The sequence below is a fragment of the Aethalodelphis obliquidens genome, unplaced genomic scaffold (assembly GCF_003676395.1).
Source record: "Aethalodelphis obliquidens isolate GAN/ISIS:26980383/991018 unplaced genomic scaffold, ASM367639v1 scaffold27, whole genome shotgun sequence".
NCBI lineage: Eukaryota > Metazoa > Chordata > Mammalia > Artiodactyla > Delphinidae > Aethalodelphis > Aethalodelphis obliquidens.
In genome coordinates this window covers 15856292-15872792 of record NW_020837971.1, presented here as the reverse complement: position 1 = coordinate 15872792, position 16501 = coordinate 15856292, and the positions used below count along the sequence as shown (strand labels likewise).

Sequence of the window (16501 nt, the reverse complement as noted above, 5' to 3'; positions counted from 1 at the left end):
AGGCCTGGAGGGTTTGCGCCCTCATGTCCGTGGGCTGAGCCCTTGGAAAGGCCAGGGGACGCTGCCCATGTCCTACGGTTAGCTTTATTACTCTGTCTGTTAGTCATTCAGGTGGCTTAGACTCCCTTGGAGGACTCAGGTACCAAGTAGAATATGCAGATGAACAAATGACAGATGTGGTGGTGCCTTTGCAGGCACTCTCTCCTCCGTCCTCTTCATTCCTTAAACACACCAGCTGGTTCTGGCCACAGGGCCGTTGCACAGCTGTTTTTTCTGCCTGAGATGCCCTTTCCCCCTATCCTAGTGTCTCTCTGCCATTCAGATCTCAGCTTAAATGATGTCACCTCCTCAGAGAGGACTTTCCTGGACACCCACTCTGAAGTTGTCACCCTGTCACCCTCTTTGCTTTAAATCTGTGTAGAGCAAATATCACTACCCAATGTTTTCTTGTTTGTTCCTTGTTGGTATTGGGTGTAAGCCCTGTGAAGGTGGCAACCTTGCCCATCTTGTTCCCTGGTGTGACACAGTGCCTGGGCAGAGCTGGACACAGTCGGCACACACTCACTTCATGCACAAGGCCAGTAGTCACCCTTGAGCAGAGTGTAGTGATTAAAGGCACCAACTATAAAGTCAGGCGACTTTGGAAGCTAGTACTGATTTTTGCCATAGATTAGCTGTGTGATCTGAGCCCAGTTACAGGTCTGTGCCTTGGTTTCCTCATTTGTAAAAGGAGGCTAATGATAGTCCCTATCTTGCAAGGTTGCTATAAGTTTATATGAAGTGGTGGGTGTTGGACCTTTAGAAGAGTTTCCATAGTGTAGTGGGTACATTGTAACTTGTAGCTATGGCCTTCATCATCATCATCACCACCACCATCACCACCACCATCGCCAAATCACCACCACCATCACCACCGTCATTACTACCATCACTATCATCACCATCATCACCACCACCATCAATCACTATCATTACCATCACCACCATCATTACCACCATCACCACCACCATTGCCGTAATCACCACCACCATCACCACCATCACTACCATCACCATCATCACCATCATTACCACCACAATTACCACCATCACCACCATGATCACCATCATCACCACCACCATCATCACCATCATCAATCACTAACATTACCACCACCATCACCACCATCATTACCATCACCACCATCATTACCACCACCATCACCATCACCAGTCACTATCATTACCACCGCCATCACCACCATCACCATCATTACCACAATTACCACCATCATCACCATCATTACTGCCATCACCACCATCACCATCATTACCATCACCACCACCACCATCACCACCATCATTCATCATCACTACTATTGCCTCCATCACCATCACCACCATCCTCACCATCACCAACATCACCACCATCATTGTCACCATCTCCACCATCACTGCTGCTATCACCATCCCCACAACTATCATCATCATCATCACCATCACCGTCATCACCATCCCCACCACTACTACCATCATCTCCCCACATGCCTGCCATAGTGTCCTGCATGGACTGCCATGTCAGGGCCAGGTGATTGGAGATTGATGAACCCCTGCTCTGGGGTACGGCAGCCTGCTCTTCCAGGCAGATGGCTAGGACTGGGAGAGGTGGTGGCAGTGACATCCCTCCCATGACAGCAACCCCTGGAGGCAAGGGGCATAGGGGAGGCCATGGCTTTCCTGCGAGAATGAGCCCCATGTGCAGCACTTTTGGCTCTGCAGATGTGATGCTTGCTGCCATGGTGACCGTCCTAACAATAACCTCCCAGAACTGATATTCCCCACATCCATCCCAGCTGCCACCTGGGAGAGAGAGCCCTCCTCACTGACGAAAACCAGCTAGAAAGGATAAGGTGGGAGGTGGACATGACGTGGAGGTGCGGGTAGAAGAGGGCCCTTCCTGCAAGAGGGGTGAGAGGCCAAAGCCAGATGAGAGGGCTTCTGGGGTCTGGAACTCCAGAAAGCATCATGGCTGGTAGCCCTTCTCCCTTCCAGCTTTTCCACTGTTCTGGGGAGGAACCCTCTGGGTCTGGAGGTGGGGAGTGGGTTGTCCTGTGAGTGGAGTTGAGGGGTTGGGCTGTATAGGCAGGGACCCTCTGGGTCCCTTTGGTAGCTCAGTCATTCCTCACTGTGGTGCCCTGATCACCCTGCCCTCCCTGCTCTCCTCAGGGTCACTCGGTGTCATGCCTTTAATGTTCCAGCCCAGAGGAGGGGCTGCCCTGTGGACCTCAGGAGCTAACAGGAGTAGAACAACGGCCTCAGATCACGCCCTTTTAGTGACCCTGACCTCATGTAAACTTGATCCTGGGCAGTCTCCCCACCCGGGGGAAGGGACCTCAAAACAGACACCCAGAGTGCTGTGTCCTTGCCCAGGCCTGTAGGACGCCGTGCATGTGTGTGAGTGTGCATTGAGTGTATATATGTGTGTGTGTATGTGAGAGTGTATGTTTGAGTGTGTGTGCATATGTGTATGGTATATGAGTGTATGTGAGTGTGGGTTGTGTATGTGTGTGTATTGTGTGAGTGTGTATGTGTGTGAGCGTGTATTTGTGTTTGTATGTGTGTGTGTGAAAATAAAAGAGAAAAGAGGCTTAATGGGGCAGTAAGGTTTGAGTCCCAGCCACTTCTTGGCTGTGTGACATTGGGCAAGTTGTTTCACCTCTCTGTCTCTCTGCTGTCCCCCCTACTAATGTGGGGATCATAATACTGTATGTCTCCTAGGACTGAGAATTAAATGAGATAATACATGTAGAATGCATATAAGCAAATCAGTGTCTGCTGTCATGGTGATTTTAATGCCACTTGATCATTGCGTGGCCTCACACTGGAAGGAGCACGTGTGACGCTGTCAGCGCACAGGGTCTGCTTGTAGCCTGGACAGAGCCTGGTTTACTGAGGGGTGCAATTTTGTTTTGTTTGCTTGCCAATTGTATTCTACTGTGTGGGACTGTCTCCTTCTCCTTCCGCTGCAGATGGCCCAGCATGTGTGGGGAGAGGCTCCTGTGGGGCAGAACACAACTGTAAGAGCAAGCCTCTGTTGGTGGGTGAGGGGCCTCCAGTGCTCCCCTGGCTGCCCCAGGAGAGGTGGGCGCCTGCCCACGAGGAGGCACCTGTGGTGCTCTGGTTCCAGCACTGAGCCCTGAAGGTGGTCTCCCCCTCTGCCCGGCCCTGCAGAGGTCAAGGCCACATCCTCCACAGGGCCCCCTCTGCCCCCAGTCCGGGTCCGGCCTTTACCCCAAGTGTTCCTTGGCCTCCAGCTGTCTCTTGGGTGCAGGCTGGGTCTGCAGAACCACCCAGTACAGGGACTGGTCACCACCTGGTCTACTCACCTGCCTGACAGCCGTGTGCCAAAGGCATCCTGGTCGGGGGGGGCCCTGGGTCCATCCCCACCGCCCACTCCTGCCTTGGAATCCCTGCATTAGATCTTTTATCCAGGAAATATTTATTGTGGCTTCTGGGACCAGCCCCGGGCTGGCCACCAAGGTGAGCGAGATGAGCAGGACAGGCCCAGACCCTCTGCCTGGGGAGCCCACGGTGCAGCAAGTGGTTCCTGTCAGGGCCTGCTGAACCGCCCAAATCCGGAGCTGGCTGCTAGAAACTGCATTTCCCCAGGGCCTCCGCAGGACGGACCCGGCCCTTTCCCCTCTGAGGAGCATGGGGCTGCTGAACCAGTGGGTTGTCTTCACTGGATCTGAAGCCCCGGCTCTGGATGGCAGCCTAGGTGTGGCCCTGGGAGGGGCTCTTCTGTGGGGCATGGGGTCAGCCCAGCCTCGCCTGCCCCTCCCCCCCGCTCGCCCCTCCTCCTCTCCTGGGCCACTTTCAAGATGGACCCGCTTCTTCCAGGCCCGAGCTGGAAGCAGGCAAGTGGACCAGGCCTGGGAGAGGGAAAATGTGTGCCCCTACCTGGGCAGGGGGGCTGAGAGCTCTCAGGACCCCAAGATGCAGACGGAGCAGCCACTGTTTCCCTGATTCGACACTCTGCCTGAACTGGCAATGTCTGTTCCTGGGACCTCTGTTCCAGACACCCCAGTGTCCAGTGCTAGGAGGAGGGAGGGGCTCGGACCATGGGGGAGGGGGTAGCCTTCACCCTTTCATCTCCCACTCCCAGTGTCCCCAGGGTGCAGGCCTGGTCTGGGAGGCTCCTGGGCAGCTCTGCCAGGGGGCTGCACTGTGCGGTGTAGAGTGGTGGAGACCCGGTCAGGAGGGGTCCTGTAGCATCTCCTCCTGGGGGTGTGAGGAATGAGTCTGTGGAGGGAGGACTCCCCCCTCCCCCATGTGCACCTGAGGCCCCTCCTGAGGTCCAGGTCAAGGCTGGCCTTCAGGGGAGAGAGGGGGCTGGGTTCACTGTGTGCAGTCTCGTGTGTGTGTGTGTGTGTGCGTGTGCGTGTGCGTGTGTGTGTGTGTGTCTGTCTGTCTGTCTCGTGCAGGGAGGCTCAGGGAGCCAGCGGTTCCCTGTGTGCTTCGCCCCAGGCGCATGGCCGCGGGTGCTGGTGCCAGCGCAGCATGTGCAGGGCCAGGGCGCGAGTGCGAATTCTGGGAGCAGGAGTGGGTGCGAGAGCGTGTGCAGGGCGCGGGCGCTGCTGTAGGTGCAGGGCTCAGGTGCGTGTGCGGGTGCGACTGTAGGGCGCGATTGCGGGCGCGGGGAGCGTGCAGGGGGCGGCGGGCGGGGCGGGCGCGGCGGCGGCAGTGACAGCGTCGCCCGCGCTCCCCGCGCGTAGGTGTGCGGCGCGCTCCTGTCGGGCACGGAGCGCGCAGATCTCGCGTGCGCTCGCCGCCCGGCGCAGCCCAGCCCGGCCCCCGCTCGGCGCCGCGAGCCGAGGTGTCGCCCGCGCCCGCTCCCGTGTCGCCGCCGTGCCCGCGAGCGGGAGCCGGAGTCGCCGCCGCCCGAGCGCAGCAGAGCGCACGCCAAGCCCGTCCGTCGCCGCCATGGCCACCACGGTGACTTGCACCCGCTTCACCGACGAGTACCAGCTCTACGAGGATATTGGCAAGTAAGAGCCGCGGCGCGTGCGGGCTGGGCCGGGGACCCCGGAGGGCGCCGCGCTCCGAGGGCCGGGACCCTGGAGACCCAGATCCTCTGCGCCGCCGGCTCCGGGTGCACTGCGGCCCCGCGCGACCCCGGCTCCTCCCGGCTCCGAGCCCGGAGCGCACGGTCCCGCGCGGCCCCGACCCCCGGGCCCCCGGGGCCCAGCCGCCGGACCTCGGCGCGCGCGGCCCTGCCGGGCCCTGTCCAGCGCGACCGCCCGGCCGGAGGCCCCGGCTCGAGGCGCGGGGCTCGGTGCAGCGGGGGCGGCAGCAGGTGTCCCCGGAGCGCCCGGCAGACGTGACGCATTTGGCGGCCGGAGGTCGGAGAGGAGCGGCGCGCGGGGGCGGCCGCGGGGCCTGGAGCGCGGGGGAGGGGGCGGACCTAGCCGAGAGGGTCGTCCCCGGCGCGAGCCGCGCTGTCCCCACCCCCAACAAGCGGCTGGGCGCGGGGGCGGCGGGACTTGCTCTGCGCCTGCTTCTCCGCGTGGCTCCATCCGCGCGGGGGGTGCCAGCTGCGCTCCGCGCCGCGTGGGAACAGCCTCTGCTGTGGGTGCCCAGGGGAATCGGGGTTCTGGAGGATTTTCCCCCAGATCCTTCTGGAAAGAGGAGTCTGGAGTGCTGGGGGCTGAGGTCAGGGAGCTTGGATCAGGTCACCGGGGTGAAGATGAGGGGGTGAGGTGGGAGCCTGATGAGCTTCAGGGTCATGGAGGCAGGTGGGGGCTGGATTCTGGAGAGTTGTTTGCGGGGAGGTGATGGGAGGGACTTTGAAAGCTCGTTTCAGGTAGGGCCTCACCGGGGAACAGGTGGCTCCTGGGCTTTGCTCGCCAGCAGGAGCCGTGTAGGGCCCTAGACCTGCCTCTGCCTCCGGGCTCTATCCCGAAGCGGGTCGGCGGCTCCTCTCTGGACTGGGGGTCTCCACTCTGTGCATCAGGGTGGCTGCACCTGGCATCTCCACGTCTGGCTCCAGAACTCCTGAAGCCCTGGCTCCAGCCCGGCGCGGCCAGAGCCCCGTCCTCCTCCAGCCCACCCCGTGGAAGGGGCGCTGGCGAGGTTTCCTCTTACTCATCCAGCGGCAGATCTTTTTTTTCCTTTTATTAAGAAACGTCTGTGGTGATACCTTGTGTTGGCGAGGGAAGCTGATCACTGATAATTGTGGGCGCGAGCTGGGAGGAGTGCGGGGGGTGTGAATTCCCCAAGCCTCCCTGCACGTGGGGGACGATGCCAGTTAGGCCTGGGGGGTGCTGAGGGAGTGGGGTGGAGTGGAGAAAACCCGCGGCAGGGTGCGGGCAAGGCTGGGCCCTGGGGACCCCAAAATTCCCTTCCCTCAGGTAGGGGCTGGTTGAGTGCCTGTCCCCAAGGCAGGGGGACCTGGAGAGCAGAGAAGGGATCCAGCACACAAACTGTGTGCATCCCGGAGGCCCTGAGGAAGCTTCCGGGGCATGTCTGGGAGCAGGCCTGTGAGGACAGGGCGACAGGCTGGTGGTCCTCAGGTGGGAGCAGGTGGTTGTCCGAGGCAGAGGGCGGCAGTGGGGGGAAGGTTACCCCATTCTAGGGGACCTTCTTGTCGTTTCTCTGCTTGTACCCAGGCCCTCCCACGAGGCACCCCCGGGCCCTTTGGCAGAAATGCCTCTTCCCGTTCACCCCGTCTCCTCAACCTGAAGCTGGCTCTGCTGACCTCTCCTTCACTTTTCTGTGAATCTCCCTGGGCCAGCGGCCCTGTAGGGTGGTCAGACCAACCTCGGGCCTCTGGTTGCAGCAGCAGCGACTGGTTATTCTCATCGCTGCCGTCCACACCCACACTGGGGGATGGAGGTCCTTGGGGCTGCCCTCGGGGAGGCCGGGAGGGGTGGTGGACCCTGCAGTGGAGGCCAGGCTCCTCGGGAAGGGAGCTGGGGGCCTGGGGTGGGAGTGGGTGAGGAAGCCTAGCTGTCTAGGGGGCCCAGGGGCCTGGGAGAGGAGGGGAAGACACCCCACCAGCTGGGCCAGCCCAGCACCCCTTGGCGGGGCCCCCAGGCACCAGGCCCAGTGCGGGATGCCCAGGGGCCTGTCACAGCCCTGCTGGAGCGTCCTGGGGCGGGGAGGAGGCTGGGCCAGTGCAGGGTGAGCTGCAGCGGGGCAGGTGGTCAGGAGGGAGGGTCGGGCACTGAGGCCAGCATCTCCGCCCGGGGCTGGGGTCCTCAGTGGCCATGTCGGTGGTTGTTGACAGTGCCTGGCCGGCCTGAGGCACAGTTGGTGTTGCTTCCCAGCCCAGGTGGATGCGTCCAAGTTTATTTAAAGCTGCAGCCCCTGGCACCAGTCAAGCAACACTAAACTCCCTGCCTGGGAAGGGCCGGGCCACAGGCCCACAGCTGCTCTCATGACGCGGTCACCAGCCTCACCCTTCCCTGCCCTGTCCCCTTCTCCACCTGTCCCACCCTCGCCACTGCTGCCTCTGCGCGGGATCGTTCCCTGGGGACCCGGGCATCGGGTCCGAGGGCCAGGAGAAGCTCATTTCTGGGGCTCTGCCCTTCCTTGCCCGGCCAGGGCAGGGCTCCCTGACACCAGCCTGGAGGCCTAAGTCCTGGGTCAAGAGTCACCTTGAGCCCTGGACAGTCACAGGTCAGGGCGGTGAAGCCCTCGGCCCAACACGGACCGGCCAGCAACATGGCTTAAAATGTTTCCATATTGGATAGATTTTTTTAAATGGAAAAAATCTTCCAGGAGTAATAAAACAAACACTTGTGTCTCTTCTACCCGGAATTGGAAACTGTTCCCCTTTGTCATTTTGGCTTTAAGTCCTTTATTTTAAATTGTAAGAAGTAAAGCATTACAAAGAAATGTTAAGTAACCATTCTCCAAACCGACTGTCATGCATTTGGAATTTATCCTGCCAGACTCTTCTTACTTCATTTACGCACAGATAGAAGGATCGCCAACTAATATATAGGATTCTTTGGTGTTTTTTCTTTAAACTTTACATAAAAATTTGGGAACGTGCTTCTTCACTCAGCTTAGGCCTCTGGGCATCTGTGCATGGGGACACATTCTGACCTTTTGCTGCTGCTTGTGTGTAGTGACCGTAGTATCTGTAGTACGTCACGCTCCCTTCCTCATGGCAGTCTCGGTGTTCCCAGAGTTTCTCTCTTCCACTCCTGCAGCGGGTTTGCTGGCGCGCAGGTGTGAGGGTTTCTCTAGGGTTTGTCCCCCCTGGTGGGGTTGCCAGCAGGGGTCCGGGTGTTCTCTGTGGCCGCCCTGGGCCCACTCCCTCCGGCCCCCTCCCCGGGCTCGGTGCCAACCTGATTTGTCGGGCTGTTTGTTGGGTAGGAAGCAGTCTTGCATTTTGTGTTCAGGCTCCCGAAGCTTCCACTTTGGATATAATTCAGGCGTTCATGGACCCCTCCCCTTGGGGGAAGGTTGTAACAACCCCTAAGGGGCGCATCACTTCCAACATTTGATTTTATTTGATTCGAGTTGCCGGGGAATACCCCCTCCCCTCTCCCCCCATTTTATAGGCATAGAACTGCAGCTCAGGGTGGGTGGGCAACTTGCCCTGGCAGCCGGGAAGGCCCCCACCTCCAGCCCAGGGCACCCCTGTCCCTCCCAGCTTCCCCCGAAGCTCAGCTAGGCCCCGAGCTGACCTTGGTATGTCCTTGGTTCCATCCAGCGTGCCCCAGTCGGGGGACAGCAGGTCCTGTCCCGGGCTGTGACCCCTCTCCGGGAGGATAGCCATCGGCTTTCTCGGCGTCCTCTCAACTAGCAAGCGGCCTGCTAAGTAGTTAATAGATAAACTCAGGAAATTCAGAGCAAATCGACTGTGAGCCTCCTGAGCTCCGAAGCCTGGTTGCCAGGAAAGACAGGACTCAGGTGGGGGAGGAATCACCGTGTTTGCTTTCTCCGCTCTCGGGCACACTGGGTGCTTCCTGCCCCAGGGCCTTTGCCAGCGCTGTTCCCTCCTCCTCCGATGGCCACACAGGTCATCCCCCTGGCGGCTCAGCGAGGTCCCCGTGCCCTCTTCCCGCCTCCTGCCCCACTCAACCTCTCCCCACTTCTGTCTTCCCCTGTCACTTGGCACCATCTGACACCAAGGTGTGGGGCAGATCCTGCCCACAGTGGGGTCTCCTGCATGTGCGAGGAAGGGGTGAGTGAACCCGGTGGCCTCTGTCTCCTAGGCTGGCCCCCAGCGCTGGAGTCTGGGTGCCTAATGTAGGGTATTTAGAGAAGAAGTCGCACATGTTGAGGCTGCTGTGAGATGCACATGAAGGTGAGGCTAGTTTAGTTACTATTGAACGGTATTTTTATACCATAACCTACTTTGCTGAGAGCTAAGAATATATCTTGCGCTTGCGACTTGCACTCTTTCTCTGCTGGTAACAGTTAAATGGTGCTTATTACATTAAGCTGCTTGATCTGTGAAATAGGTACCGTGATCACTCCCAGTTTGCAGAAGAGGTGCCTGAAGCTCAGAGAAGCTCCACACGGGGCCAGGGTTTGAATCCAGGCAGTTGACTCTGGAATCCATCTTCTGCTTCTCTCAGAAGCTCATGACCCTACCCCATTCTGTGTTTTTAAAATACTGTTATTCCACTGGCCGACTCATGGCCCGCTTGTGGTCTCCTCTGACCCTGGGCTCCTCAGGGCCTCACCTGTCCTTAACAGGCTGCTCACCAAGCCTTCTTTGTGCTTTTCCAGCACAAAGGCACTGCCCTACGGTTCCTTTTTGTAAAAACGTCATTTCCTTTGGTCGTCCCTCTGTGACAACCAACACGGCCCCCATTTGAGGCCGGCAAGGCTTAAAATTTTATTTTATTGATTAAACAGGCAACAAGGATAGTATCTTATAAAGAAAAACCAATACATAAGTATGTGCAGCAAATGTGACTCTTCCACACTCAAGTTTCCTCATCCCCCAGAGGAACCTGGCCTGTCTATTTTAATGTCAGTATAAGGATATATGTGTGTGTATATAGACGCAGGTATGTATACTCACACATATACACCTCACACATATGTATGGTTTTAAAAACGCGGATGCAGTCGCCATATATGTGATTCTTCAATTCGTTTGCCTCTAACACTTTTTCATGATGATCCCTCCATGTCAGGGGGACTTTTCTTACAGTTAAGTGCCTGCCAGTTCTCTTAGAAGCAGAGATGGGTGTATAGGTGGTGGCCATATTTTTAAAACCAAAAATGGGTCCCCCTTCTCTGACAAGCACGACAGAGGGAAGAGAGGATGCTGTGTTTGAAATTGGGGCTCCCAGGGTTATCAGGAATGCATGATCGTAGTGGATGAAGGAACACTTCTGTTCTTGGTGGGGCCCGGGTGTGGGACACAGGGGTCTTGTTCAAAAAGAAGCCAAGAACGTATTCCTTTCCTTTTTTTAAAAAAAAATTGGGGGGGATCCCCCAAGAGCCTAGGGGAGAGAGACGCCATGTCGGATTTTCTTTCTTCTACTTAAAATGAAATTCTAGCAGAGATGGTTCCCTTAGAGAGCCCATACTGAGCTGCCTGGAATTTACCAAATGCTTTAATAAGAAAGACCAAGGGGGAAAATAAAAGGAAAAAAAAAAGAAAAAGAAAGACCAAGGGGAGGTGACATGAACGGCGTCTGCTCCTTGGAAACATTTTGTCCCTCCCACTGCTCTCTGTGGCCACCTGGTCCAAGGCAAGAGATGTGGCCTTTCTGGAGATTTCAAATATATTTTTGACATGTTTAATTCCCCCTCTCTCCCTCCCCTCAAAATGGAATCTGATTTGGTTATTTTTAAAGCATCTTTCACAGCTGCAAGTCACTTTGTTAGTGTAGAAACGTAAAAATGCATTATGTATAACTTGGTTTTCCAAAAATTATCATATTGGCATGTTACATAGAAATGTATATTTTATTCATATAAGGATCTGAATCTATTTAAAATCTATTTAAAATGAAAACATCCTCGTGGTGCTCCTAGGTGCCTAACTTTCTGGTGGCCTTTATCTCCTAGGTTAGAGGGTCACCAGCTCCTTCAGTGGCTGCAGTTCCTGGTGGACATAGTTCTTTTTGCATTGACATAATGATCCTAAAATAACTGAAGTTATGATTCTTTGTTAAGCCAGATACAAGCATTTGTTGAATTCTGGAACAGATTGGCAATAGCCGGGCATAGATTTAAGAACATTTTTTTGGAGGACACATAACCCACGCTGTTCTACGGGCCTAATTTGAGAACTACCACCTTTCCCCACTTTATGAGCAGCCGGTGGGCACTGGGGGGAAGAGATGCTGTGACTGTTACCATGAAACGGGAAGAGTGTCCTGTCCTCGGATGTAACAGGACGCCATGGCGTCGGGCACATCCAAGTTGGTGCCCGTTTGCAGCAAGGAGCGGGGGGCAGCCCCTGCCTTCCTGTCACTCAGCCCATGCTGAATTCCAGGGCTTAGAACCATGCCCAGCGCACAGTAGGTGCCCAACAGAGTGGCTTCATGTCACCCTCTAAAAGATGGGAGCCTTGTAGGTGGCTGGGGGCAGAAGGTGCTGGTGGTCTCGGAGGTCCTCGGAGATGCCCGGCCTGAGTGGCCATCTGTCTTGTCACCTGATGAAGGGTGGCATGACTTAGGTGCTGGCCACGGAGCCAAAGGGTTTGCAGCGTTCTGCCCGTCTCTTAATAAAGTTCTTCACGTGGCTTTTGATCTTGTACATTGAGGTGCAGCCTGATTTTCAAAGCCGTTGGTTCAATCCAGGCCGTCTGTTAAGGGCTTTCTGGGTGAAGAACTCCGGTCTAGTTAGGAGCTGCACCTGCTGAAGAAGGCGATCAGGGCGGTGGATCCCAGCCCCCGGCTACACCTGGCAGACCCCACCTCAGACCAGCTGTATCAGACACGAGGAGGACACTGGTGATCCAGTGGGCAGCGCGGACACAGATCCTGCAGGGGCCTCTGTGCCCCAGGCCAGGCCCCCATGCCTGCTCCCTCTCTGGGCTCTGTGAGAGCCTCACCTGACCACATGTTTGGAATTTGCCTTCCTTTTTCTGAACACACGAAATTACCCCCGACCCTATCCAAGTCACCTGGAGCAGGCCTGTCCAGAAGAAACAAAACTTGAGCCACAGATGTCAGGCACAAGTGCAAATCAGACTTTTCTAGTACTTACAAAAAAACTAAACAAAGAAACGGGTGAAAAGAACTTTAATAGTATATGTATTTAAGTCAGTTTATCCAAAATATTATTTCAACATGTAATCAATACAAAAATTATCGTTCAGCTATTTTATATTTTAAGAAGTGTTATGTTTTTGAAATCTGTTGTGTGTTTTATACATACGACACATCTCAGTGTGGACCAGCCACGTTTCAGGTTCTTAGGGCTGCACGTAGGCAGTGGTTACTGTATTGGACAGCGCACAACTAGAGTTTCAAGGTCATTTCTATTATTATTATTACTATTTACAACTTTTCTGGTTTCTTTTGCTCTTCACACATTCAGCAAGTCTGCCTGCACACTGGTCATTTGCCAGGCATTTTCTAGGTGCTTAGGAAACAGTTAGTGAACAAAATCGAGGGTGCCTGCCCTCATGGAGCTTATACTGGTGGGAGAGGCAGGTAATAAACATTAAACAAATTATATGATCAGGTTCTTAGGTGATTAGTACTTCTGCTCTGGGAATAATTAAGGAAACTCACGAGTGCCAGTTAGGAAGGTTGTAGTTATAAAAAGGGTGGTCAGGCCCAGGAAAAGGAGAGAAGCCTCAAATTGCTAAAATAAGGAATAAAAGGGGACATTACAACTAATCTTATAGAAATAAAAGACAATAAGGGAATTCTATGAACAATTGTGTGCCAAGTTAGAGATAACCTAGGTGAAACAGACCAATTCTTAGAAAGACACAAACAACTGAAATTGACTCAAGAAGAAATAGAAAATCTGAATAGACTTATAACAACTAAAGAGATGAATTAATAAATTAAAAGTTTTTAAATGTCCTACAAAGAAAAGTCCGTCAGGCCCAGATAACTTCACTGGTAAAGTCTATCAGACATTTAAAGAAGAATTAATACCAGTCCTTCAAAAACTTTTCCAAACAATAGAAGAGGAGGGAATTCCCAGCTCATTCTGTGAAGCCAAGAACTACCCTGATACCAAAACCAGACAAAGACATCTGAAGAAAACTACAGACCGGTATTCCTTATGAATATAGATGCAACATCCTCAACAGAATACTAGCAAAACAAAACTAGCAGCACGTAAAAAGGGGTCATTATGAGCAGGTAAGATTTATCCCAGGAATAAAAAGTTGTTTCAAGACACAAAATTCAATCAACGTGATACGCCGTATTAACAGAATAAACAAAGAAACTATATGATCATTTCAATAGATGCAGGCAAAGCATTTGACAAAATCTAGTACTCTTTGCTGCTAGAAACACTCAACAGACTAGGATTAGAAAGGAACTTCCTCAACTTGATAAAGTGCCTCTATGGAAACCCCACAGCCAACATATTTAATGGTGAAAAACTGAACGCTTTCTCCCTAAGACCAGGAGCAATCAAGTGTGTCAGCTCTGTCCACTTCTATTCAACGTTATACAGGAGGTTCTAGCCAGGACACTTAGGCAAGAAAAAGAAATAAAAGGCACCCAGATAGGAGAGGAATAGGTAAAACTACCTCCATTTACAGATATCATGATCTTGTATAGAAAATGTCCTAAGGAATCCCTGTAAAAGCTGTTAGAACTGAAAAATGAATTTAGCAGAATTGCAAGATACAAGATCAAAATACAAACATCCATTATATTTCATTATACTAGCCATGCTCAATCCCAAAATAAAGTTAGGAAATGCAATTTCATACAGTAGTCTAAAAGAATAAAATACATGGTAAGAAATTAACAAAAGGTAATACAAGAGTTGAATGTTGAAAGCTACAAACTACTGTTGAAAAAAATGAAAGAAGATCTAGATAAATGGAAAGACATTTTATGTTCATGGATCTTAAGACTTAATACTGTTAAAATGGCAGTACACTCCAAGCTGATCTACAAGTTCAGTGTAATACCTATCAAAATTTCAGCTGCTATCATTTATTTATTTATTTAGGCCACACCAGGTCTTAGTTGTGGCATGTGGGGTCTTTTAGTTGCAGCATGCGGGCATTTAGTTCCTTGACCAGGGATCAGACCTGGGCCCCCTGCATTGGGAGTGTGGAGTCTTACCGACTGGACTACCAGGGAAGTCCCTCAGCTGCCTTTCAAAAAAATAAATAAAAATAAAATTCATATGGAAATGCAAGGGACCCAGAAGAGCCCGACGGTCTTGAAAAAGAACAAAGTTGGAGGACTCAGACTTCCCAATTTCAAAACTAACTCTACAGCTACAGCAGTCAAGACAGAGTGGGTATTGTCCGGCATAAAGGTGGGCATAGTGTGGCAAGAGGATAAACACACAGATCAATGGAATAGGATTGAGAGTCTAGAATAAACCCATACATCAGTGGTCTGTTGATTTTTTTTGAAAAGGATGGCAAGACAATTCAATGGGGAAAGAATAAGGGGCCGTTCAACCAGTGGACAATTGCGTATCCGCCTGCAAAAGAATGAAGTTGGAACCCTACCTAACACCAGATACAAAAGTAGATATACTAGTGAACAGTAAGCACACAAGATGCTCAACGTCATTATCTCAAAATGGGTCATAGACCTAATCCTAGGAGCTAAAACCATAGAATTCTTAGAAGAAAACTTAGGAGTCTATCTTTGTGACCTTGGGTTTGGCAATGGTTTCTTAGGCACAACACCATAAAGCACAAGCAACACAAGAAAAGTAAATACATTGGACTTAATTAACATTAAAAAACTTTTGTGCTTTAATGGACACCATCGGGAAGGTGAAAAGACAACCCACGGAATGGGAGAAAATATTTGCAAAGCATATATCTGATAAGGCACTTACATTTAGAATATTTTAAGAACTCACTACCTAACAGTAAAAAGACAAATGGCCCAATTAAAAAATGGGCAAAGGACCTGAATAGACATTTCTCCAATAAAGATATGCTAATGGACGATAAGCACATGAAAGGATGCTCAACATCTTTGGAAAATGCAAATCAAAATCGCAATGACATCCCACCTCACTTCCACTCGAAAGGGTAGAATCAAAAAGACAGACAATGCCAAGGGTTGGTGAGGATGCAGAGTTGGAACCCTCATGTACTGCTGGTGGGAATGTAAAATGGTGCAGCTGTTACGGAAAACAATTTGACAGTTCCTCAAAATGTTCCCTTCCTAGGTATGTACCCAAGGGATATGGAAACAGATATCCAAAGAAGACATACAGATGGCCAATAGGCACATGAAAAGATGCTCAACATTGCTAATTATTAGAGAAACGCAAACCAAAAGTACAATGAGGTATCACCTCGCACCGGTCAGAATGGCCATCATCGAAAAGTCTATAAACAATAAATGCTGGAGGGGGCGTGAAGAAAAGGGAACCCTCCTACTCTGTTGGTGGGAATGTAAATGGATACAGACACTATGGAGAACAGTATGGAGGTTCCGTAAAAAACTACAAATAGAGCTACCGCATGATCCAGCAATACCACTCCAGGGCACATACCCGGAAAAGATGAAAACTCTAATTTGAAAAGATACATGCACCCCAGTGTTCATAGCAGCATTTACAATAGCCAAGACATGGAAGCAACCTAAATGTCCATCAACAGATGAATGGATAAAGAAGATGTGGCACATATATACAATGGAATACTACTCAGCCATAAGAAGGAATGAAATAAGGCCATTTGCAGCAACACGTATGGACCTAGAGATTGTCATACTGAGTGAAGTCAGTAAGACAGAGAAAGACAAATATCATATGATATTTCGTATGTGGAATCTGTGGAATCTTAAAAAAGGATACAAATGAACTTATTTATAAAACACAAAGAAAATTAACAGACACAGAAAACAAACTTATGGTTACCTAAGGAGAAAGGAGTGGGGGAGGGATATATTAGGAGTTTGGGATTGACAGATACACAACACTATATATAAAATAGGTAAACAACAGGGACCTACTGTATAGCATAGGGAACTATATTCAATATCTTGTGAAAAAAAAACCCATATATCCACACAGAAACTTGTTCATAGCAGCCTTATCCACAGTAGCCAAAAGGCAGAAACAACCGAAATGTCCATCAACTGATGAACGGATAAAGAAAGTGTGTTATATCCACACACTGGAGTATTATTCGTGCATAAAAAGAAACGGAGTACATTATGGCTTGTGGTGCCTGAGGGCAGGGTCCAAAGCGCCGAGGCCAAGCGGCAGTGAGCCATCCCCCGTGTTCCTTAGCCCCAGCCTTCGCTCCGTCTCACACCAGGGCACCTGTCACTGTGCCCAGAAGCCGCTGAGAGCCACCTGGGAGCCGGAGGCTGGAGACTGGCGTGGGACAGACAGCAGGGGGTGAGAGGCCGGG

The 16501-nt window shown here is 52.2% G+C and overlaps 1 protein-coding gene across 1 annotated transcript in view; it reads left to right on the top strand.

Moving 5' to 3' along the window:
• Window positions 1-4764: 4764 nt before the first annotated feature.
• CAMK2B (calcium/calmodulin dependent protein kinase II beta) overlaps window positions 4765-16501 on the top strand; it is a 72982-nt gene continuing 61245 nt past the window's right edge. The window contains exon 1 of the mRNA XM_027124166.1: window positions 4765-5027. Within this exon, the coding sequence (XP_026979967.1) occupies window positions 4963-5027 (65 nt within the window). The 5' untranslated portion in view covers window positions 4765-4962. The remainder of the gene's footprint in view (window positions 5028-16501) is intronic.